The sequence below is a fragment of the Drosophila rhopaloa genome, unplaced genomic scaffold, assembly GCF_018152115.1.
Source record: "Drosophila rhopaloa isolate 14029-0021.01 unplaced genomic scaffold, ASM1815211v1 contig_115, whole genome shotgun sequence".
In the NCBI taxonomy this organism is placed as follows: Eukaryota; Metazoa; Arthropoda; class Insecta; order Diptera; family Drosophilidae; genus Drosophila; species Drosophila rhopaloa.
This window is the reverse complement of record NW_025334990.1, coordinates 10,925,429-10,950,165: the sequence shown is the minus strand read 5'-3', so window position 1 is coordinate 10,950,165 and position 24,737 is coordinate 10,925,429. Positions and strand designations below refer to the sequence as shown.

At 41.7% G+C, this 24,737-nt stretch overlaps 2 protein-coding genes across 3 annotated transcripts; both read left to right on the top strand.

Moving 5' to 3' along the window:
- The first annotated feature begins 6 nt into the window (after positions 1-6).
- Positions 7-2,365, top strand: LOC108037815 (coiled-coil domain-containing protein 93). The gene is made up of 7 exons (XM_017114468.2): positions 7-202; positions 258-466; positions 522-651; positions 708-1,007; positions 1,068-1,426; positions 1,487-1,600; positions 1,698-2,365. Exons 1-7 carry the CDS (start codon positions 119-121, stop codon positions 2,284-2,286), a joined length of 1,785 nt encoding a protein of 594 aa, XP_016969957.1. The 5' UTR covers positions 7-118; the 3' UTR covers positions 2,287-2,365.
- Positions 2,366-4,928: 2,563 nt separating this feature from the next.
- Positions 4,929-24,020, top strand: LOC108037793 (cyclic nucleotide-gated cation channel subunit A). 2 transcript variants are annotated; one of them, XM_017114432.2, is made up of 9 exons: positions 4,929-5,443; positions 9,733-9,916; positions 10,139-10,634; positions 17,613-17,861; positions 18,325-18,487; positions 19,477-20,016; positions 21,666-22,331; positions 22,845-22,995; positions 23,068-24,020. In XM_017114432.2, the coding sequence occupies exons 2-9, from the start codon at positions 9,816-9,818 to the stop codon at positions 23,216-23,218; spliced, it is 2,517 nt and encodes an 838-aa protein (XP_016969921.1). In that variant the 5' UTR covers positions 4,929-5,443; positions 9,733-9,815; the 3' UTR covers positions 23,219-24,020. The 2 variants fall into 2 exon arrangements, with proteins under 2 accessions (XP_016969921.1, XP_016969922.1); XM_017114433.2 differs by lacking the exons at positions 4,929-5,443; positions 9,733-9,916; positions 10,139-10,634 and adding exons at positions 13,907-14,014; positions 16,305-16,484.
- Positions 24,021-24,737: the final 717 nt, after the last annotated feature.

Genomic DNA, 24,737 nt, shown 5'->3' with positions numbered 1-24,737 from the left:
GCATTTCAGCCAATGTTGTTGACAATTTTTGTGTCGTTCGCCAATTTTTGTGTTTTCCCAAATTTATATGATAAGCAATAGCTTCCGGGCCTCTAATAGCATGTAATTCTGGCTGTTCATGGCTAACCGCGATGTATTCTCCAAGATCCTGCCAAATGTCAAGTTGGGCACCCGCTTCGACGAGGATGGGCGTGAAGTGCAAGTGAGTCAGGCTCACCCTGCTGGGAATCCTTAATCTAATTCAATTTCCATTAAAGGTGGAGCGTCGTGAGGACTCGGACGCCACGGCCAAGGAGCAGGACACCTTCGACATCCTTGTGGCAGCGGGGTATTACCGGGCCCGCATTAAGGGCTTATCCGCCTTCGATAAAGTGGTGGGCGGAATGACCTGGTGCATCGAGTGCTGTGACTACGATGTCGACGTGGACCTGCTCTTCCACGAAAGTCTCTCCATAGGACAGAAGATGTGAGATATTACAAAAAAAAGAGTTTCAAGAAAACCACTTAACTTTCACTTTCAGAGCACTGGTTGAGAAGATAGTCTCTGTTCTGATTGACATGAAGTGTCCGCATAGCCTGGAACCCCATCAAGTGCAGGGGCTGGAGTTCCTGGCCATCCATCCTGTCATCCAGTGGCTGGTGAAGACCTCTGTAAGTCACCCACAAAGCTTTAAATATATATTAATTAATAAGAATTCATTGCATAGGTGGAAAATCGAGCTGAGCGTGGCCAGCGCTTGAAAAGATTCGCCATAGGCCAATTCCACAATCAGTATCAGTACAAAAGCGATAAGGACAATCTCACTAAAATACGCCTGGCCTCCACTAACATTAAGGTCATTCAGGACCTCTACGGCCCCAAGAGGCTGTATGAACGTCAGGAAGCTCCTGGAGATGACGATGTGTCCCGAGTGCGTCTTACTCTCTTAGAATACGGAGATCCAGGTCCGATGTTCAAGAGCAGCGCAGAGAGAAAGGCAGAACAGGGACCTGGAGAATCAGCGGAGGTGGGTTTTGGTATTTTTTTTTTAACATTTTGTTTATTAAACTTTCTCTTTTATCATCAGCTCGATTTGGAGGAGTATCTGCGCAGTTTATCCCTCGCAAAAGATGACTTAACGGGCACTCATAAACGTATTGATCTCGATCCTTCAGCGCGACAAGAGCTGCAACAACACTACGCTGAATTTAAGCTGGAAATGGAAACGGATGCTCAAGAACTGAAGGCACAAAATCAACAGAAACGTCTTGAAGCGGCCAAAATTGCCTTGGAACACAAGATTAGACGCTACTGCAAAGACAACGAACAGCTGGAGGAAGCAGAAAGGGAGCAAACCCAAAAGACCAAGGAAGTGGAGGACCAATTGAATACCCTAAACACTGAGCTGAAAGCACACAAGGAAACACAAGATAATGCAGATCCAAAGTGAGTTAAAAAATTGAATGCTTTGTATTATTTAATTTTACTTCTTATTACTTTTTTAAGGCTCCTTGAAAAGGTTCAAAACTTACTGCAGCAACATGAAGTGCTGAAGAAAAGCGAGGCGGAATTTAAGGAATCTTGTCGCACCGATTTGGCCAACCTCCAACAGCAAATTGAGTAAGTATGAATCTTTTATTAAAGTAATTAATTGAAAAGAAATCAAATCCTTAAACTTTTAATTACCAATTAATCATTATACCATTTATTTTCCCAGTGACCTCGAAGCCTTTAGTGCCCAGGACGCAGAGGCAAAAGCTGCAGCCTTAGCGAGCGAAGAGCAACACCTGAAGGAGCTGCGCCTGCAGCTGGCCAAACGGAATCGCGGAATAGTAGCCATTGAACGGAAGCTGGATGCAATACCCGACCGCACAGAGCTGGCCCAATACCAGCGTCGCTTCCACGAACTGCACAACGAAATGAGCGGCAAGCACCTGGAAACCAAGCAATATTACACCCTGTACAACACACTTAACGACAAGAAGCGCTACCTGGAGAAGGAGTTGGCCCTTCTCAATTCCATCTGTGAGGCCTACAACGAGGGCATGATGAGTCCACACGGCCGCGAGGACTTCATCCGCCAGTTCGAGTCCATTGTGGACGGGGTGAAGAGCGCCCAGGACAAGGTGCGTCACAAGTACAACGAGGAACGGATGCGGCGCGACGAGCTGAACGAGGAACTGCAGTCGCTGCTGGAACTACAGCGCCAGTACGCTCTGGCTGTCAAGCAGCTCACCCGCGAGTGCCAGCTCTGCGAGCAGCTGCAGCAGCAGCTCAGGTCAATTAGGAGCAGGACCCAGTCCTAGCCCATTTTAACTATTGATTAACACGGAACACTCTTAGCGAATTCGTTCAATAAATTATATCGCCCTAATTGTAGTGCAATTATCCAGACATCCAATCAAGCGTTCTTATCCAAGGATTTTTCTCGAACGAATCGAGTGCGCACATTTGTCAAGCTTAACTTTAACCTTTGTCTCTTTCGCCTTTCATTTTTCATATTCCCACATATTCGAGTATTTATGGAATTCCTGTCACTCCTGGGTCAGCAGTTTATTTCAATACAGCAGTCGCTGTGCGATAAAGCATCCCACATGTAAAATTTGCATATTTGCATTGCTGCCAGCTCACTTCATTCCGTTCCATTTGGTGCTCTAATTAATATGCGGGCCGCTTAGTGGCATGCCGAGCAATCAGAGCCACTTCAGGATACCCGGACTCCTGGACTGCAGCTGCTGCTTGCGGTTAATTAATGTCCTTGCACCTTAACATTGAATTCAAGCTGAGCCATTGCAATTACATTTTATTGCGTGGCAATCAATTCCATTCAACAAGTGACATTGAGACGGGGGAGAAAAAGAGAATTGTGGCCCACTTCCTGTCTTCAGCCTTCGGCCATTTGGCCAAGATAAATTTCCAGCGTTTGGCAAATATTTAAAGCGAGGAGACCTCCGGCGAAGGTTAAACCGGAGTCCTTGACAGACATTTCACAACTAACTTTATGGGAACTCTGCTCCCGGCTACCATTGTCTCCTCCTCCTCTTCTCACACCACCAAATCAGCCTTATCGAAGGGAAAACACACCCATATAGAAGCAGTCAGGCATTCCGCCCATATAGTCCGTATAAATATGTGTAAAATGGGAGGTTTTATCCAGAGACGGGGCAGCCCCGACTGAGCTAAAAGTGAAAGCCAACGAGGGCCCATATCCTCCCGCGTTTCCTCATTTGTATTTGCTTTGGCATTTCGCCCGTCCAAACACAAAGGCTGAATGGAAATGGGATCGAATGGGGATTGATTGGGGATGCGACAAAGGGGGCCACACACATAAGCCTTGACAAAAGTCAATCAGCATATTTGCTCGATTGGAGGGAGCATGCCAAGCGGATAATCGATTCGCAATGTGTTTGAATAACAAATTACTGGAAATTGTGAATGCGAAAGTCATTGTAGCACAGATCCCTGAACACAAACCGAACATGGAGTACTTTTCGGTGGAATCAAGGGATTAAAATGTATGCAGCTGTCAGTGTCGCCGGATTTCGATTGCCAACATCTCCATCCTGACAGCCTCGGAATCCCGATACCACTTGTTGGCCTTTGCCATCTTGTTTGGTGAGTGAACTTGTGGCTCGAACTATTGAACTTTGGGCTCAAACAATGAACTGTCCTTACTATTTGCTCCTTCCACACCCTCCAGCCTACAGTCAGAGAATCCTTTTTTGTAAAGTGAGTTTATGACCATGACATTTTATATTTTTATGTCTAGTCATTGTTAACTTACAACCCAAATAAAAATGTATTAATAAAAATGTAATATTTCTGACAAAGAAATCTCTTGGTTTGAAATTTGCATGTTTATCATAAAAATGTTTATCCATCCAAATTTTGTAGAATAATAATAGTTACTAATTATAAAAAATGTATCTATGTATGTATTAAGTCCCTAAAAAAAGCCACATAAATTGTAATTCAATATTGAATGAGTTTGTTGAATGAGTAAGGAACTTGTTAAAAACCACGCTGTTGTTAAGCTCTGAAAGAATCACTTTAATTTGTTACCCAGAGTGTTAATGCAATCACGTTAAATGGTACAAACATTTATTTTCTAACTTTTAAGTCATAGATAATTTTTGGTTTCCAAGTGAACAGAGTTTTCTGAGTGTAATAAAACTGAAAGCAATAAACGTAGACATGCACAGATGTTCGAGGAAAACTTTATCCCCATTTCAGCAGAATTGAAGGGAGCAAACCAATGGGGTAGCTCGACCATATAATGTTCTGGCCAAGTTTAATCTAATCTCTGTGGCATGTGAATAATCGTGCCGAATTAGTTGTGTTCGATTTGGTCAGATGTCAGTGCACCTTTTTGTCAACAAAGAAAGTTCCCCGTCTGGAATCCTCTCCATCGGGGACCACATATGTGGCAGACAACTTTAAATCTAGGCAGAACAAAAAGCGAGCGATACATGCATTAATCAACTTCAGCAAATGAACCAAGTTGGCCCCGGGGCCGAACCCGAAATCGCAGTCCGAACCCATGACCCCGACTCCTGAATCCTGACTCCTAAGCCCCCAAAAAACCCACTCCGCGGCACCATCAATTTGTCAATGTGTCAGATGATCAACCGAAACGAGCATTGGTACATAGATTTAATTAATTTATGTTATCCCTGCGGGCCTGGCAACAGCCGACTCTGGTAACTCTGGCCAGGATGCCGGGATGCTGGCATCCTGCGGACTCCTGCGACTCCTGGGAGGCTCAACAGGTTGGCCAGCTTCCGTGCGCGTAGAGCTTTTGCGGGAAAAGCTCACCCGAACCGAACGACACTCATGAATGAAAAGCAGACGGACTCGGACTCGGCTTCAGCCTCTGCTACTGCTTCTGCTACTGCTTCTGCTTTCAGTTTCAGTTTCCGGAGCTCTCATTGCGCCGCCAACCGGGCAAGCGAACGTACACGGCGCGGACTCCTCCGTCGAGATCCCAAAGAAAAAACCATCACGAGATCCCCATTGTATCCCTTGCGCGGTTCCATTCAAACCAAAAAAAAAAAAAAAAACGGAACAGGGCCAGCCGTCACATTTGATTTGAATTTTAATTCAATAAAAAAGTGCACAAAAAAATCATAATCATAAAAAAAGGATATCGCAGCAGGCAGCAACAAATGTAAATGCCTGTCATTTCGAATCCTCCCCCGTGTCTGTGTGTTGTTGTGTGATGTTTGTGAAGTCGCGAGGCGTAAAAAATATTCAAATTTCATGTTGAAATTACTGCACGCATTCTTAAATAATCCAATGCCAGCACAAGTGTGCAAAAAGTAAGGAGTCAGAGAAGGAGCCACCACTCAAAAGGCGACGCCAAGCGTTTGCTAATAGGATTACGCATCATCTCCACCGCTGACAGAGTCCAGGATTAGCAGGATCCACTTGAGGAGCAGGCCAGAGCAGCCCAGAACAGAACAGGTACAGCTGGCTACGGAGCAACAGGCTCGAATCTAATCACAGCCACTAAACTAGAGTAGACCACATGGCGTATGCGTGATTTCCATGTCCATTCCGATATTGATATCGCTCTGCCTAATTGTTAACTACAGCCATAGGACACACACAGAGCTGCGAATTAATAACGAACTTGGTGCCATATTAATTGGCATCCGCAGAGCAGGTGATGGGGGAAGGGGGGGAGAGGGGGCGTGGGGGTACTTCAAGAGGAGCAGTAAACTCCATAAATATCACATTTTATTAAACAAAGCCCGAATCCATTTGCGTTATTGCCTTTACGTGCACGAATGTTAATTGAAGTCAGCTCACCTTTTCAGGATGGTGGCATATTCACCTGCCCCCCCAGGCACCCCTTAACCCCCTAAAGCCCCTCCAAAGCACCCCAATGTTAACCCAATGCAGCCCCCGCAGCACTTATCTTGCCAGCAAAACCACCAAAACAGATTAGATAAGTCGATGGCTGCGGAATGATTAGCGAACAAAGGGGATGTGTGGATGTGAATATGGATATGAAGGTGGATGTGGATGTGGATGTGGGATGTGGACTTTGCTGTGCAGGATGAGAAAGTAAGAGTACTTGTATGCGGGAAATGAATATTCATAATGAGGCGCCAGTTACACATTTCCCGTCGAAGCATGAAAAGCAAATTACGCACAAAATAATTGACATTAGCATATTTTGTGCATCCCGTACAATTAAGTGTATCTGTGCGTGCGTATATCCTATTTTAGAAATTGCTTTCAACTTCGTTTTTCTTTCTATTTTTTCCCCATCGTTTTGATTGAACTTGAAAGTCCCTGTCCCGCAGCCACATGGCGTATACGTGATGCGTCTGAGAGGATTAAACACAGCTAGCTCGCGAATGGCAAACAGAGGGTGTACAGTAAGTGCTGGCGGGGGAAACGCTTCATATATTGAATAAACATTTTTTTCTGTGACCCCACCCGACTCTGTGGGAAGTTCTAATTGATCCCCCCAGCTGACAAGCGGAAATGGACAGAGGGCCGCTGCGAAATTTGTTTTCAATATGGACATGTGTTTACTTATTTAGGACTCTTGGTCCGTTGTACCCTCGTCCCACTCGGACAATCATAATCCCCGCTAAGCGAGGCGAGTGTAAACGATTCCATGAGGCATAAACTTCACACGTTCCCCCAGTATCGCTTTACTTAGCCCCATGGTGCCACTAAATCATTACAAATAAGACACATCGATGCACAGAAAAAAAATATATTTGAGTTAATGGTAAAATAAGAATATACAAATCTGGATCTGTAAAGGTTAACACCACGTAAAATTATTAAGTGCTAAAATAAGAATTAATGAGAACTTCATTAAAATATTTATTTGATAAAGATAATAATGATTTGTGTTCTCTTGAGATAAATATTTTTGTGAGTATCAATTAAAATGGCTCTTCAATTTTTAGTGCTGTGCTTTTATTGGGTAGATAAGATACACAGAGAAAATGGTTTTTAATTTTTTTGTCAAACCAGGATTTTATTTAGTAGTCTTACTGAAGCATTAAAATCTGTTGGAAAAATGCTACTGTAATATAAATTACAAATGCAAATCGTAAATGACTTTTTAACAATTTGTATACCGATTGATAAGAATATATATATTGTTATTTTATTGTTTACGTTTATTAGTGACTATTAATTATAAAATAATCCATTTTCATTATTTTATTAATTCGAGGAATATCTTATTTGTTTAATACAAGGATAAAACTAATATAATTTGGAGCCTCATATTGACGATTAAGTGACTATTACAAATTTCTGTCAATCTATTCAATTTATTTTATTTGACATTAACGTTTTTTCTCTGGCAATAAAATTCAGATCAATCTGCTATGATTGTAATTAATTTGGTTGTAAAATTAGGTAATGAATAAATATTAATGGACTAAGGAGATTATTCGGTTAGGTTATGCTTTTTTCCATGTGCACACCCAGTGGGGTACATTTATGGCTCATTAGCAATTTAGATCGAAGAAGCGGAGGGCTGGGAATTATGCCAGAGGCAAAGCCAAAAGTTTGTCTAATTTTGAAGTTGCTGCCAATGCGATTGCTGCTGCCTTTGAGGTCCACGGGTTAATTGCCTAGATATCCCGCTGCAGGACGGGTTCCCCGGGCTTTTCGATTGGTTTTGCAGGGCCAAAGGAAGATGCAAACATCTAAAGTGGCTTGCCAGAAGAGCCACATTTTATCAAAGTCAGTTCTTATCTGCACGAAAAATGTTTGCAGCTGAAGTTGATAAATGGATTTACTTTGATTTTATAGCTAAAAATCGATGCTGAGATGGGGCAGAGGAATGGGGAGCCACTGTACGAGGTACTTGTGCCATTTGAATCCCTTGCCCAGAGTCAAATTCGAGACAATGGACCAACTGGCGGTCAAAGACTTCGAGCCCCTGCCTCTGACTCATCGAAGGTTACCACTTCGCCTGGCCAAAAACCAAAATTGCACTTAAAATTGAATGCTTGGCTGGAGGAGCGTGCAACCCAAAGATAATCTATGACATAAAATCACGCGACAGTAAACGCTGCTTAATGCCAGACAAAGGAAAAGGACAAAGGATCAACTGCAACTTGTGTTTTCCTTTGCTGCGAATGTATACGTATATGTTTATGTACCTTCTTTGTGGCAACCACTCGACTGGAAATTACATAAAAAATTTCGCATTGCCGCTTCATTTTTGCGCTCGTTTTGATTATCAGCCATTGCATTTGCATTTGCATTCGCATTCGCATTTTCATTTCCATTTCTATTTTCACTGTCAAACCCCTATTCGATTTTTTCTCTGAGTCACAGCTGCATTTTATCTACAGCTGTTGAAATTTTTGCTCTACTGGCAGCTTGTATTTATCATTTGCGCATCATTAGCTCGCGACTAAACGGAATTATTTGTTTGCCTTCGTTTGCCAAGTGAGAACTTTCTCTACTTGGACAGCTGCTGCTGGATTCAGAGTCCCTAGAACTCCTCAATTATCACTAGCTGCAAAAAGTTTGGCATTAAGGAATTGCTCTTGAATTTTCTGGGAATTTTGTGTTAGTTTTTCCAAGCGATTAAAGTGAAATGCCTGGGATTTTCATGGCAATTACAACTGTATTCGTTAATGAACCATTTATCGCTTATAAATGATTTCAATGAGTTTTGCAATTCAAAAAGCACATTTTATTACTTATTTTAAGCTTTAATAGATCTTTTAATACGTACTTTATTTTTCATGATTTTTCATTTAATTTTTTTAACAAGTACTTTATCTTTAACTCTTTTAATCCTTATTTAAATGGACCAATAACTTTCTTAGAATGTTTGTAATATTCTTGAGTCATTTTAATTAAGCAGATTATCAATGTTACTAAAGTAGTTTTTTAGTAGTTATCCTATTTTCTGTAAGAGTTATTGATTTTTTCCTTGTAAACAATTTATTATATTTTATAAGAACCAAATTACAGTTAGTATTAAATCAGTTTCGTACAGTTGAAACCCAAATTTCATGTGTTGATTAAAAGTGTATGTTTGCTTATGCCTAATATTTCATTAATTTGTATCTTATTTTTCAAAGCTATTGAAATTAAGCGCACTTACCCAAAAAGTTCCCATTTTAAGTAGTCAAAAGTTTTCTAGGAATTTCCTTATGCCTTGCAAGATCTTAAACTTGAAGAGATTAAATTGCAAGACCCAGGTAGTTCCATAATCATTTACCATCAGCTTTAAATGCTTTTCTGATTACCTGCCCAGAAAGTTTTATGGGCCAAAGAGTGTGCCTGGCAGCGGCACCTCTTTATGCTCTTCTCCTTCAAGTCGAAACTTTTTCACATGAGGTGCAAGCAGGAAGGACCCCTTGAAAAATTTCTGTTGCCTACCTTGAGGGGCAATTTAAAAATTTCGAACCACAAACCGTTCCGTAAGCCAACAATTTTGCATTTAATTGCTTAATTACTGCAGCACGGCAGACATCCCAAAGGCACCGCCCCCTCACCCCTCACCCCTCCCTTTTGGCCACTAAGCGGCTGGCATTTATGTTTACGTCTCTCCAAGTGTTTTATAGCCGTGCAGAAAGGAACATTTATGACTGCTCGGTTTCCCGGCAGTGCAGCCTGGGGGCGTTTGACGGTGGGCGTGGCCAGACCACAACTGCCCCCGAGTGGGCGTTTTGGGGCGCACGGGTCACAAACTACTTAAATTCTGGGCCGGAATTGAATGCAAAAGTTTTACTCCTTCGTCCTCCTTGCAGACTCCTTGCCCGCTGTTCATCATGGTGGTGGGTTCGTGCCTTGCGTAGCTGCATTCCATCCGACATCCAGCCATCGCCCAGCTATGTGGACCTACATGATGGCTGCCGCTCGCGGAGATCGGGTCAACACGATGATGTCCACCCGTAGACGCCCCGAAACCGAATCCCCAAAATACGGCTACAAGTGAGTAGGAATTAGTTGGGAATTGATTTTACCAGAATTATTACTTTATTAAAAATGAAGGTGTTTTTCTTGGTATATAGCTTTGATAAATCAATAGATTCGCTTTAAAAAGCTGTGGGATATAAAATAATAAAATAATATAATGACTTATAAGACTATAAAACCAAAGAATTTCATTTACATCTTCTATTTGTGTTCTTCTACTAAACCATTCGTCATTAGCCTTTCCACCCGACCCATGTACCGCACCACCCGATTCGTGGGCCCCGCCTCCTCGGCGCCCGCCCAACTGCAGCTGCCCAGCGGATCCCATCAGACGGCGGTGGGCGTGGCATCGCCGCCGCTCGAGGAGATTAGCGGCGGTCTTTTCGCGCCTTTTGCGCCCACGGCAACGATTACGGTCGAACAGGCGGCCACCTCGATTCCGATGGCAGTGGATGGCGAGGTTCATCACCTTCACTATCCACGTCGTAGCTGGCATCGGAGATATCGCCAGGGGAATCATCGCCAGGCTGGAGGAGATGCCGAGGAGGATGACGACGAGGACGACGACGACGATGAGGATGACGAGGATGAGGATGAGTTCGGGGCGGCCGTAGGCGAGGATAACCCGGAGGAGGCGATTGCACGTGCTGACCAGCAGCAAAAGCAGAAGCAGAACCACCAACCCAATGCCAGCGATTCCAGCTATGTGGAAAATGGCAGAAAGCTGATACAGGTGGGTAGCTAATCAGCAGGTAGCTATAATCTTTTCTTTTAGATTTAAAGGGTATATTCTAAAAATAAAAAAAATGTAAGACAGAAAGCATTCCCTTCCCAATACACCATTACAACAACATTCTACCTAAGATCTATAAATGGAAATCTCTTGACCTTTTAAAAAATTACCAACCATGGCGATCTAATAGGATTATATTATTATGATTATATTATTTTAATATGTTTGTTTAATTAATGGGAAATAAAGTTGCTAATAGAATTAAACTAATGTCAGGCTCAGATCGATCTTAATTTGAACGCTGACATTAATTTCGGTTATTATATCTTTTATTTATTTTGTATTCATAATTTAATGTCAGCCATTTTCAAAGCGTGCAAATCAATTTGCCTGCATGGCCAAAGTGGCGTATGCGTAATTTGATAGCACTTGCAGATAAACGGCAATTGATAAACGATGGCCAATAATCCGCATCCAATAACTGATACATTATGCTGTGGCTCCGGCGCGGTTGTAATTCCATTCTGTCCCTGGCCACAATTCAATTATGTGGAAATGAAATTAAGTAATTGCTCTAATTGATTGACGCCTCGCCCTCAGGAGGCGGAATTGGCCCAGTTTCCCGAGCTGCGGGCCATAGAAACTCCGCATTGTCTGCATAACTCCCCGCAGACTTGCCATTCCAGACTAATGCAAATGAACTGGGCAGACCTTCATAAACTTGACCTTGCCGTAAATCGCGTTTTAATTACTTCCTCTATTGTCACGTAGCCGAGGCATCGCCCCAAGCCGTCTACTTCAACCCCCCTCCCCTCAGTTGAATGCCATTTTTGGTTGCCCGCAGAAATTTTTATTAGCACGTGTCAATCGACTTAAAACACTGAAAAAAGAAAGACAAAAAAGGCTATGTGGTGCTTTAGATGGGGAAGGAGGTGTTGGGTTTATGGCGGGGGCTATTGTTCAATTTATTTTTGGATACTCTAACAAAGAACATTTTGTTAGCTGACAGAGGTGAAGGTGAAAAAAGTTTAAACAGATTCGTTAATAGAGATATGAACTTTTTATCTACCGATACTTATTCTTTATTCAATTAGAGCATACATATATTTGTTGGTACTTGTTATCTGTTTTTATGGTTTAAACTAATTCTCCTTTTGGTTTCATTCGATCTCTCATCTCTATTAAGGGTACGTCAGAATCCAAACATTAATAATATTTTAAAACTATATTTTGAAAGTTTCGAACAAGAAGTGATTAAGATCTCTGACATTATTATTCAAAGCTTTTTATCCAAAATAAAAGATTTTGTTGGGCATCTTTTTAATTAAACTTAGAAAATCAAATCAACTGATAGCAGGCAGTCAGAAGTAAATACAACGAGAGTTAAAGCTAGCCAGACTTTAGTTTAAAGGAAAATATTAGTTGTACAGTTTTATGCAAATTTTAAATAGTCATTTCCATTTTCAAATTTAAAATGCAAAGGTTTCGGAAGAACAGGTTTGTGTCCCTTGACTTCCGTATCTTAAATCGCAAACTGGCCGCATCTCGCCTTTCAAATCAACTTACTTAGCTAACTTACTGCATTTTTCGTTTCCTCTGCAATCCTCATCAGAAGTGGGAGATCTCTCATGTCCTGTCCGGGATAATTGCATTACTTAGGTTTCCTTATAAAAAAAAAGAGAAGGAAACCAGACTTCTTCCGACCCGCAGGGCTATAAATAAGTGAGTGTGTATTTCGGTCAGGGGAAGAGTGTGGGTGTTAAGCCGGGAAGAGGGTCACCATCGACAGTTGGCCAGCTGGTGGATACTGGTGGATCCAGCAGGATACAGCTGAACACTGGGGCAAATCGAGGGGAAGCGGCGCCAAGGGCGACAACCAATTTGATAGATAAGAGACTCGAGTTCCTTTCGCCTCCGCTCAAAGAGAATGAAACGGAGGGCGAAAAAACAGCAACACAAACTGTTTCAATGTCATTTCATAAATGGCAACAGCAATACCAATACCGAAAGAAAAACGCAATGAAATAAATACAAATGAAAAGCCCTCAAAGCCCCATCCCCCGGGCCCACGCTTCCCGGACTTTTCCACTTCCATTTCATGCCCGCATATCGTTGTGGTTGCCGTCGTCCAAATATTGGCTTGGTCGGTTGTTGTTAATGCTTTTGAGGTGTGTTCGAGTGTTTGTCCAGCAGCAGCAGTAGCAGCAGAAGGACAAAAAACAGCACAAACAGCTGAAGAAGAGCTAAGGAAACCCCAAACTACTGGCATTGTGGTTATATAAACGTCCATTACTCAAAATTGGCCGTGAGGAGGTGTGCTAAATGAGGGAAACTTTATAGAATTGGCATTGAAAATATGACAAGTCTCGTGCCAATCCAAAATAGTTACAAGTTCTCGAGTTGAACAGCCCCGACAACAGCGATGTGTATCCTTGTCAGCTGGTCCGTACAGTCATTCAGTCATCCAGTCATGCCATTAAACCGATTAATGAACTCTATTTGCTTGGCCTTACCTGCGTGCCTACACTGGGCGAAAAAGTTAAAGCAGTATTAAATTCATGATTCCGAAAGCATCGAATGCGGCTACCATAAATCAAACATAAAGTTTACACAGATGTTTGAATAACAGTAATATATTTATTATTATTTTAAATTAACTCTAGGAAATTTGATATATGACTAAACACTTTTTACACTTTTAAATATATTGGTTATATATATATGTCTCATTGTTTCAATTCCAATAGTTAATAATTTAAAATGAACTTAAACAGTCAAACTTCCTTAACTGGAACCACCTATACATAATTTAAGTTATGTACTTACCAATGCCATTAAAATACTTATAGAGGCTGTGAGTTGTGGAATTTATAGTTAGGTTAGTTCGTTTGTTATAAGAAAAATATGGAACTTTAAATTAAAGTCTTTAATTGAGTGTTCGATTCTCATTTTTAGGGTTCCCTCTTTTTTAAGCTATAATTTTTAGCTATATAATCAGGGATACCTTTTTTCTGCCAATGTCGATGTTGGCTCGATTGTCTTTGCCATAATGTAGTTGTTGCTGTGCAATTTGAGAAGGCGGCAGGACACTCAACACGATGATGATGGCAATCGGAGAAAGGTAGAGAAGGACGGCGAAATAAAGAGTGAGAGGGAGAGGTGGGGTCGACGGAGAAAGGAGCGAGAGCAAACAGCGAAAGTGCGGTCTGTCTGCGGACATTCCGCTTAGTCAAATTTTTTTGCGCCATCGACAGTTACGAAAAAAACGCGTTCGCAGGCGGCAGCTTAGCTCGCAGGCAGTAACTTTGTAATAAATAAAATTACTAAAAACAAGAAACAAAAAACAGAAACAATGCTGAACTCGTCAACTAATGCGTTCGGTAAACAATCGAAAACAAGGCTTAAAAATTGAAGCGGCAATAACAAAAAACAGTGGCAGTAGCGAACAACTGGATTTCCATGTTGATGAGGGTTTCCTCCGGTTCCCTTGTTACTTTAAAAGGAAAAACACGACAATCAGGACATCGAATAATGTGGGGGGCTTTGGGAAAGGGGAGCATTAGTCAGTTTATTAAACGGACCTTGTTATCGTTTAGACCGTTGCTTGTTGCCAGTTTGCCGATAAGCATCCACATCCAGCTTATGGTCATCGACATCCAATCTGCGCCGCAATTTGCATAATTTCCCACGTTTCCATCGAAATCACAATCAGTATAAATAAATATTCAACTATCGGCTGTATCAATAACAGAGGAGTGATAAAGAGTATGGGTTTCGAAAAACAAAGGAGTTAAACGTTCGAATCCATCAAGTGATAAGATATCAAATAGCTGTTATTCATCCTATCATTTATTGAAATCCGATCCTTTCCCCTTCGAAAAACCACTCTTAAACGTTTGGTTTAATTCATTAGAAAACAAACTATCGACAGTATTCTTCAAACGCTGTGGGCAAACAAAAGGATTAATCCTTTGAAACCATTAAGTAATACGATATCAAAAAGCTCTTGTTTATTCTATTCTCTGGAAACATCTTTTAATATTCATCAAGCGGATAAATATAGAAAACCTCTAAATCGTTTCCTTCGATATAATATTTCAATTCATTTTTTCTTACATTATCAACTAAATCGTGATGATTTTCGAGAATCTATTCCTTCATTCCTATTTAAATAATTTTTAAACCTTTTTAGTCGATACACAAATCTAAATCTATTACCTTTACACGAAATATTCATGTGATAAAAATCAAAAGGACTCTTCAAAATGCTATTACTCAAATTATCCCTTATTAAATAAGGGACTCCAGTTTACAACTCCCTGCATTTGATTTCCTCAATTACGGGTCAGCTATTTGGTCTTTTCTAACTCGATTTTTATGGTGTAATGCCTCGACTTAGTCATGTTTTTATGGGGTAAGCATAAAATGCCCACGCATGCCATAAACGGCGATATGAAAACGCTTGATTTGCTTAGCATAAAGTTACCGGCCAGGTGTAAAAAGGGGGAATGGGTGATTTCGGCCTAACGGACTCGGAATTATGGAAATTTATTGTGAGTTCCACGCTGGCCGTGTGCCATGAATGGCAATCAGGGCGGTGGTCCGATGATAATGCCAATGCTGGTTCGCTGGGTCAGTGTTTCGATTTCGATGCCACCCTCAAGTACGGCCGAAAGTAAAATAAATAAACCAAAAACCGCTCGAATTTTGTGCGTAACCTTGCAATTGGCAAATGGCTGGCTGATGATGAGCTCATTGAAAATCAAAATTATTGGCCAGCAGGAAAACTGATCTAACGCACCGGCTATCCGTCAAATTAATTGCAATTAATTTATGCAAAAGCTTCGCGACGTTTGCAAACGCTGCCTCTCAGCCTAATTGAAACCGAGTTGGTCCGGCCAATTAAAAAGCATTTAGACTAAAACGACAAACGCCGGCCGGCATAATCAATCTTGTCGATTTGGCTGGACTGGATGTCTTGTGGTCGCCGAAGGACCAAGTCACTGGAGACTTCATCCGACGGTGGTGCAAGTTAATTAATTAAAACGCGGCAGCACGATGAGTGGCGATGCAAATTAAGAAAATTGCAAAACAGCATTCCGAATTGACAACAACAGCCAGCAAACAGCCACTCGTTTTTTACTATTGTGCGGTACAGTCGAACTTCTGCTTAACGAACTTCTTTACTTAAATGTAGTTTTTGAAATTTAAACTTCAATATGTGTTTTCAAGATATAAAAAAGATATACAGTTTAAAATGTAATGCTTTTGAAATTTTTAAAAATAATATATTGGGTAATAATAGAATAATATATATATTAACTATACAAATTTAAAAACCAATGCTCGTAATATATATGAATCCAAAATGATAATACAAACTTGGTGTAAAAAGATAAAAATCAATTTTTCCAATTGAAAGTCTTGCGGCAAACTTTGATGGTTCGTGTTACAGAAGTTCGACTGTGGTTTATTGTGTATGGATGTCGTGGTTCGGTCAGTGGCGACTGCGCTGCCGGCGTCGCTGCCTCGCCTTGGCCAAGTCAAGTGTTTTGGCGGCAGTTATCAGTGTGAACAGTTTGAAAAGTCCGCTCGACGCAACGAAGCGCATGCGCGCAGCTGCTGTCCAAAAACTAACCGTTATTGCCGCCGTTATTGTTATTGCCGCAGGCCAAATTCGGAAGCACTAAGGTGGAAGTGAAAGGGAAGATTCGCCAGTGAAAGGAGACGGAAGAGAGGAGAAGAGGAGCAGAGGAGGCGACACACTCGATTTGTATGCGACATTTCAAAGTCAAAGCCATGGTGCAGTCGTTGGATATTTCCGCCATAACGGGACAGCAAACAGATGCGGTAAATCCACCTACACACTTACTCAAACACACACACACACTCACATGTGGCCTTCGAACCTACTTACACACTCACACACACGCAGCGGGGGGCGTGGCATTGCATTGTCATTTGCCATTTGCCATTGCCCGCCCAACGAGGCGTATGCGTCATATTTACTGCGTTTTTCCTACGCTTTTCCATTTTTTTCTGGAACTAAAGATGGCTTAATGGATTAACCAGTGCCAGCGGCTGATAAGCGTTTATTAGACTGTCAAGCACACGCCTTTAATGCCCAGTAAATAGCTGGAAAACTGGAGCAAAATAAGATCTCAAAATGGTTTGACTAGTCAAGCTCCTGGGAATTCCATTTACTTTGGTGCGTTCTTAAATAACTAGCGGTTTTTGACAAGATTTGTACATACTTATCCAAACATTTAACCAACTAAAAATTATATTATGGGTAAGATTTATAATTTCAAGAGTCAGACTTTAATTGTCCAAATATAATTTAATAGAATACTTAGGCATGTGCTTTCACTAGTGGCTTCTTTGGACAACATCACCATTAAATCCTTTCCAAACCGCATGAAATCTGTACTTTATTAGTGTTTCAGTTGGCTTGCAATACTACCCCTAAAGCTGTCTAGCAATTGGCCGCGTCATTCAACTGGCAGACATAACAAAATTTAAGCACCAAACTTGGAAGCTGACCAACTTTTAATGTGGTTAGAACGGGGAAACCAGAAAAAAGAGATACCCATAACCCGAGCACTAAAACGCTTCAATTAGTGAACGTTCGGCGAAACTTTTCCCTAAACTTATGGGAAAACGTAACCATCTCGTTTACACAGAGGGAAAAAGGAAATATGTATATTTTCTCTGTGTAATAAATAAGTGAAGTAATTTTACTTTTCAATACTTTACATATTTTTGGGTAATATCCATTAATAGTTATGTCTATGGAATAAAAAATAAAATAATTACAAAACGATATTAAAATTGTTTATATAAGAAACAAATTATTAGAATGCAACAATTTTTAAATTAATATTTAAATTGGATACATATTAGTAACAATATATTTTTCTTAATCTTTTTTTATAAAATACGTTTAATTATAAAATCGAAATATTTTTGCCCGTGTAGGAACCAAATAAGCGGAGCAAACCATCGGCTTTAAGACGCACTCTGCAAGCTCTACGTCAGCGTCTGACTAAAAGGAATCGCCCCAAACCGCCGGACTGGTTCCTCGAGAAATTCTCGAATGCCACCAACACGGACAAGATTGGCAAGGGTTCGCCGGCGGAGGATGCGGCTCTCTCCAGCGAAATTCGGGGCTCCAGTGTCCTGTGCAACCGCCTCTCCGTGGATCCCACCCTGCAGTCGCATTACAGGGTGAGTGAACTTTTACTCCTTGATGATTGATTCGTTGACCTATCATTTGAAGTGTTTATTTAAGTATTATTAATGAGATAATAATGATACATTAGGCAATCAACTTACGATCGTGCTTAACTTCTGCGGCTTTTAATGATCCGATTATTTAAAATTGAAAACCATAAATTTCAATTTTAAACAATTTTTAATTGAGGTCACTGTTTATTTATTTCTATTCTTATTGATTTTGTCTTTTAATTTTGATTGTTTGCTATCACTTGAAAATGTGAATGTAATTTTAAGGGATGTTTACGAAATCACACAAATCTTGCCTTGATAAATCTTTGCAAAACGCCTTGAGGTGTGCAGTGACGTATTTTCTCGAACCTCAACTGAATTACTGTGCTAAAATAGAATCATTGTACAATTTTAATGGGACATTTGTGGGTAATAATTATGCCATGAACATATATACTTGCAGTGGCTGGCCATCGTTTCCCTGGCGGTGCTTTACAACATCATCTTCGTGGTGGGCCGTGCGGTCTTCTGGGAGATCAATAAGAGTGCTCCTGGCGTGTGGTACACCCTGGACTACCTGTGCGACTTCATCTATCTGCTGGATACGCTCGTCCACATGCACGAGGGTGAGCCAACGACATCTCCATCTCCATCTCCATATCCCCACATTCCCCCTTCGTTCGGTTACGGGTTTCAGATTTGAGATTTACCTATGCAAATGAGACCCGCAGTAAGCCGCCTTCAGACAATGGCAAGCGATTCTGCTGTCGGCAAAGCCATTTGGCACGCATTCGAGTCCCATTTCTGTCCATGAGTCCACACACACACACTCGTACGCAAATGAGTGTGAGAGTCCTGCGAGCTCTGGATTGTGGGTGTGGTTGAGTTGCCAAATGCAGGGGATAAGCCAACCTTGACATTTTGTACAATAGCAACAAACGTTCTGCTACCGATTAGTTACGCTGGAGTATGGTGTTATTCATTTTAGTGGGGAAATGTGACAGACTAAAAGTTAAGTTAGTTGAGGATTTATTGATATTATGGCTATGCTTAGGGCGTTTAGAGTTGAGTTTGATAAGGTATCTTAAGCTTTAAGGTTTTGCGGATCATCAACTTTAGAAAACTAAAATCAATAAGAACAAATCAACATTTTATCATGGCATAAAATCTTTAAGTTTAGCCAAACTTTACATTTAAACAAATAACCCGGTATTTGATGTTTTTAAAATATGTGTCACTTTTGAAATGACCTAATGTAAATTTTAATTACATTTTCGCAGTAAGTGCCTTGAGTATTAGAGTTTGGATACCTTACAAATGTTCCTAAAAATATTAAAGTTATTTTAAATCAATTTCCATTTTATTTAAAATATAATTTGTAAGCTAATTGTTACTTAGAAGACAAACATTTAATAAAAGAGGCAACTCCTGATACCCACTGAATCCTGTTCCATGAATGCCATCAAAACGCTCAAAATCCAAAGAACTATAAAAAAAGTGTCGCCGCATGGCGCAGGCAAAAGGCACGACTGAAACAAAAGGCAGAGTCACCACCCGGAGCAAATCTCTAGGTCACACAGCTAAATCCCATTGTTTCCGTTTCCATCCTCCGCAGGATTCCTGGACCAGGGGCTCCTCGTGCGGGATGCCTTCCGGCTGCGAAGGCACTACTTCCACACCAAGGGCTGGTATCTGGACGTGCTGTCGATGCTGCCCACTGACTTGGCCTATTTCTGGTGGCCCCCGGAGACCTGCTCCAGTCTGTATCTGCCGTGTCCCGTGATAGTGCGTCTGAACCGGCTGCTCCGGATCAACCGGCTGTGGGAGTGGTTCGACCGGACGGAGACGGCCACCGGGTATCCGAATGCCTTCCGCATCTGCAAGGTGGTGCTGGCCATCCTGGTGCTGATCCACTGGAACGCCTGCATGTACTTCGCCATCAGCTATGAGATTGGCTTCAGCTCCGATTCGTGGGTGTACAACCTGAATGGAACGCGGAACAACACGCTGCAGCGGCAGTACATCTATAGCTTCTACTGGTCCACGCTGACGCTGACCACCATTGGCGAGACTCCGACGCCGGAGAACGATGTGGAGTATCTGTTCGTGGTGGCCGACTTCCTGGCCGGCGTCCTCATCTTCGCCACCATCGTGGGTGAGTGGGTCAGCGGGTGACAGCCTAGAAAATCCCTTTTGGGGTCCTCTGTTTGCGCTTGTTTACGCAAATATTTCGTCTGATCGTTTAATTGGTTCCACAGTGACATCTGTGACATCAATGGGTATTAATTTACAGCCACGCACGTCAGGGTCGTCGTCTTCGTCCTCGTCCTCGTCCTCGTGGTCCCTTTCCCGCCCATGAACCCACATTATTCATTACGCCTTCAGCTCCAGTCTGTTCTGTTCTGTCCTGTACCATTCGGTTCTATGCCATTTTGTTTTGTTTTGCCGGGTTGATTTGTTGCCGTCGCCCCCTGTGACATCTCCCTTCCCCTTTTTTTTTTTGGCAAACGTGCCTTTTTATCATTTTTGTCGTCCTCCTTATCGCTGCCATTACCGTCACCAGATGGGCGGTGGTGGCAAGAAGCAGGACTCCCCAGCTCGCCTCATTCTACATTCCACATTCCGCAGCCTCATCCTCATACTCGAACCCACTGAGCAAACAAATTTACTTACTGTGATGAATGCCGAGTTCGTTTGGACAGGACAATTTGACGGGCACACTCGGAAAAAGTAGAAAAATAATAATGATAAATAGTCAAGTTGTCTTCAAAAACTGATATTAACCAACAGAAATTATGAGTGCTTCAAAAAATATGTAGTGATTGTTAATCTCCTGAAAGGACTAGTTAAAGGATGCAGTATATATACAAACTTATTTTGTATGTCCAACGGATTTCCGAAGTAATACCATTTGTTGTATGATATAGATTACTTTTCCTTTTTAAGAAATTTTTAATCTCAAATGATCTTTATGACACTACTGAATGCCCTTCCCAAGTAAAAATATTAGAAAGTTGTACAGATGTCTATAATAATTTCAGATTAAAATATGAGTTTTTCAAAAATTGAGTTTAGGCACATATCATATGCAGATCAATAAAATATGTTTTTGAAATTTATTAGTTTTTGGTTTAAAAAGAGATTTGCAAGTTTATTATTTTAAAATAGAATACAAATTGTGTCGAAATTTTAAATACATTTTAAGACACCAGTTTTTTGAAATAACTATTTAACATCTGAAATAACTCTATTGTCAAGTAAAAGTTGTTTACAAAGATTAATTTAAAAGCTGTATAAATTGGTTAATCAAAGACGTTTAGAGCACAACATTGAATTTTAAAGCACAACCTTCATCCTTATGGAAAACGATTTGGCTACCAAGTTTCTGAAAAATAGCATCATCATATTTTACTGTGAAAGATTTATTGAAAAGATAAATATTGCCCGATTCATTAAGTCCTTGAAGTCTGCAAAGTTTAATTTTTCCTGAAAGCAAATTGCTAGCGAGTGAACCACAACTTTGGGATATATTTTTGCTGAGTGCCCGGCGGCATCTCCGCTTCTCCATTTCGCCAAGTTGGAGATGCGTGTGCTTGACTCCGGCACCGGAAGTGCCGCCATTAGTCGCCTTTGTGCCACGTTATCCGCACGCCGGAATCCATGAGTGGCATGGAACACTGGGCGCTCGGTTCGGTTTCATTGTGCTGGAGTGGGTGGCTAACCGGTTATGGAAGGCCAAGATGAATTGCTGCCGCCCAGCTCGTTCATTAACCAAGTTTCCCCTAATCTAATCCCCACCTCCAGGTAACATTGGCTCCATGATCTCCAACATGAATGTGGCTCGCGTGGAGTTCCAGAATCGCATGGACGGCGTGAAGCAGTACATGGCCTTCCGGCGGGTGGGTCACGAACTGGAGGCCCGGGTGATCCGGTGGTTCGCCTACACGTGGTCCCAAAGTGGGGCACTGGACGAGGAGCGGGTGCTGGCCGCCTTGCCCGACAAACTGAAGGCGGAGATTGCCATCCAGGTGCACATGGATACGCTGAAGCAGGTGCGGATCTTCCACGACACGGAACCGGGTCTGCTGGAGGCTCTCGTCCTTAAACTCAAGCTGCAGGTCTTCAGTCCGGGCGATTACATTTGCCGCAAGGGCGACGTGGGCAAGGAGATGTACATTGTGAAGCGGGGCAAGCTCTCCGTCGTCGGAGACGATGGCATCACCGTGCTGGCCACCTTGGGAGCCGGTTCCGTATTCGGTGAGGTTTCCGTGCTGGAGATTGCGGGCAATCGGACGGGCAACCGTCGAACGGCCAATGTGCGATCCCTGGGCTATTCGGATCTCTTTTGCCTGGCGAAACGGGATTTGTGGGAGACTTTATCGGATTATCCGGAGGCCAGATCCACACTCACTCAGCGAGGATGCCAACTGCTGCGCAAGGATGGCCTACTGGATGAACAGATATTCGCTGGTAAGTTCGTTACTCAAATTTAATCATCAGAAAACGCCGTGTGGGTCAATATTATGGCTATTAATTCCTTTTAATTGGTTGTTTTTATGGGGCTTATGAATCCGCCATCGTTTTTAATCTCTCAAGCAATAAATTGATTTTTAAAATCCCAACCTATTTATGAATGTTGGCTTCTCAAAGCGATACCCAAGATTTCATTATTTTAAATTTGATATTTAATTTTAGCAATTGTTGAGCTCTTGAAATCATAATTTCACCAATTTGCTTAATAATTGCAATCCAATGATTCTTTTATTACATTTTATTATTACATATAAAATTAAAAACATTAAAATTAATGAATAAAGTATCCCATCTGTGACAGTTAGTAAAAGTTTTTTATTTACATGCCGCAAATTAACAAAAAAGGAAATTATTACCTGACTACTTTAGACTTGTAATAATGTGCCTTTAAATTTTATAGAATTATATAAATTGAATAGTAATTTTAATGAATACAATTAAAATTCGCAGATTCGCAAAGGGTGCACGATAGCATTGAGGGCGGCATTGAGAAGTTGGAGCTGTCGGTGGAGAACCTCAACATGCGGCTGGCTCGCCTCCTGGCGGAGTACACGGCCAGCCAGGCCAAGATCAAGCAGCGCCTGGCCAAGCTGGAGATGAAGTGAGTGTCCTTGGAGTGTTGTGCCTGAATTTACAACCTAACCCCCCTTGCCTTTTTTGAATCCCCTTTCAGCGGCGGCCCTGGCACGTGGCGACTGGAGTGCGAGCCTCAGACGCGGGTTCGCAGCGGTCGCCTCTATTCGCTGCAGCCCAAGAGGCGCCCACGTTCGCGACCCGACGCGACTGCCAAAATCGGCGATGCTGCCAAGCAGAACACGCTCTAAGTCCCCGGAAAAGCAGCGGGAAAAGCCCCGGTCTCCACTGAAAAACCCCCTCCAACCTTCATATCTCCAACCGAGGCCGGAAAATAGTGATAAATGCATTAAACTTGCAGGAGAGTTTTTTTGGCCAGGGAGATAACCCCTTGGCTCGAAGCCAACTGCTATTTGGCCTGGGCCAATCAATTTTTAATTTTTACAATTAGTTTGTAGCGCAGACGGGTTGGGGGGGGGGATGATGACTAAAGGAGTTGTTTGTTGCAAACTTTATAAATTTGTAAAATGATTCAAAACTGAATGTGCCTCAAAAGTGTGTGCGTGTGTAGAGCTAAGATAAGAGGGGCGAACGGAAAGGCAGGGCAATGGAAACGGCGACGGCGACCCATCTAGTTAACCCATTACGATCCAGTGTACACATTTTAAGCATAGTCCAATTTTACACGTGAACCGAAAATGTTCGCCTAGGCTAGGATGATTTTACACACACCGACCGATGGATTAATTGCACCAAAATCAAATCGACAGACCAGTTAAGATACAATTTCACATTAACTACTGACCAAGAACCGAGGACTTTGCTGAAATACTTAAGAGGACGAGGACGGAAGGGTGGTGCACACAAATCGAATTCAATGAAAGCAAATGTTAACAACCAAGCTTCCAAAGCTTTCAAACCAACGCAAAACAAACAAAGTCAAGAAACAAAATGGAAAACAAATGAAATGTATTTTTATATTAGTCCTAGACATTGAGTGTACGATGTATTGTCTGTGTGTAAGTACAGCTAAAGCTACAGAATAAACGAGAATCGAGTAAAATTATACGGAGCACTTATGTCTTAGCGAAAACATATCCGGCGCAAGTGTTTCAGGCGACGGGTAAATGCAAATCGCCCACAGCCTCCGGCCACGCGTTACATCCAAAGGATTCTTTGCCAGGAGTCCTTTTACTGGCTCTAATGACATCTATGAAGGCGTAGACAACAAAAAATACAGAAAGAAATAAAGGAGAAAGGAACTGTGTACGAGAGCACCAACAAAAAAGTCAATAAATGCAGACGCATTGGGGAAAATGACAGCGACACGCGTTGGCTTTTTAGCTGCGACTTTCTTTGTGCGTACAACGCGGCGTATGAGCAATGCCAGAGCTAAAAAGGTAAAATGGAGAAGCATAAGTGTAACGTGGGAAGAAGGGGTCTTTACACAGCAAATTATGCTACAATAATAAAATATTACTTTTGGTTTTAACATAATACATCAAAAATACTTCATAGAACCTATCACAGATTACATTACATAATCAGATAAAGAATTCCCATGAATCTCATTATTTTGGAAATGCTTAAGAGTTCCTTATTGCTTATATGAAGTTCAAATCATCAAATTTATTACTTTGAATAAATTACACTTGGAAAGGTAAGAAATTCAGCATCATAATAGAAGTGCAATTTCGGATATATATTTTGTAATTTGAAGAGCAAATATTATTTGAAATTTGCATTACAAGTCTAGGAACATATAAAAAA

Excerpts from the sequence above, each read along its gene's own strand:
- LOC108037815 (XM_017114468.2), top strand. The coding sequence starts at position 119 with ATGGCTAACCGCGATGTATTCTCCAAGATCCTGCCAAATGTCAAGTTG. Across the intron at positions 203-257 it reads AGGATGGGCGTGAAGTGCAA|GTGGAGCGTCGTGAGGACTC; the intron begins GTGAGTCAGGCT and ends TTTCCATTAAAG. Across the intron at positions 1,601-1,697 it reads AACCTCCAACAGCAAATTGA|TGACCTCGAAGCCTTTAGTG; the intron begins GTAAGTATGAAT and ends TTATTTTCCCAG.
- LOC108037793 (XM_017114432.2), top strand. The coding sequence starts at position 9,816 with ATGTGGACCTACATGATGGCTGCCGCTCGCGGAGATCGGGTCAACACG. Across the intron at positions 9,917-10,138 it reads TCCCCAAAATACGGCTACAA|CCTTTCCACCCGACCCATGT; the intron begins GTGAGTAGGAAT and ends ATTCGTCATTAG. Across the intron at positions 22,332-22,844 it reads GGATGAACAGATATTCGCTG|ATTCGCAAAGGGTGCACGAT; the intron begins GTAAGTTCGTTA and ends TAAAATTCGCAG.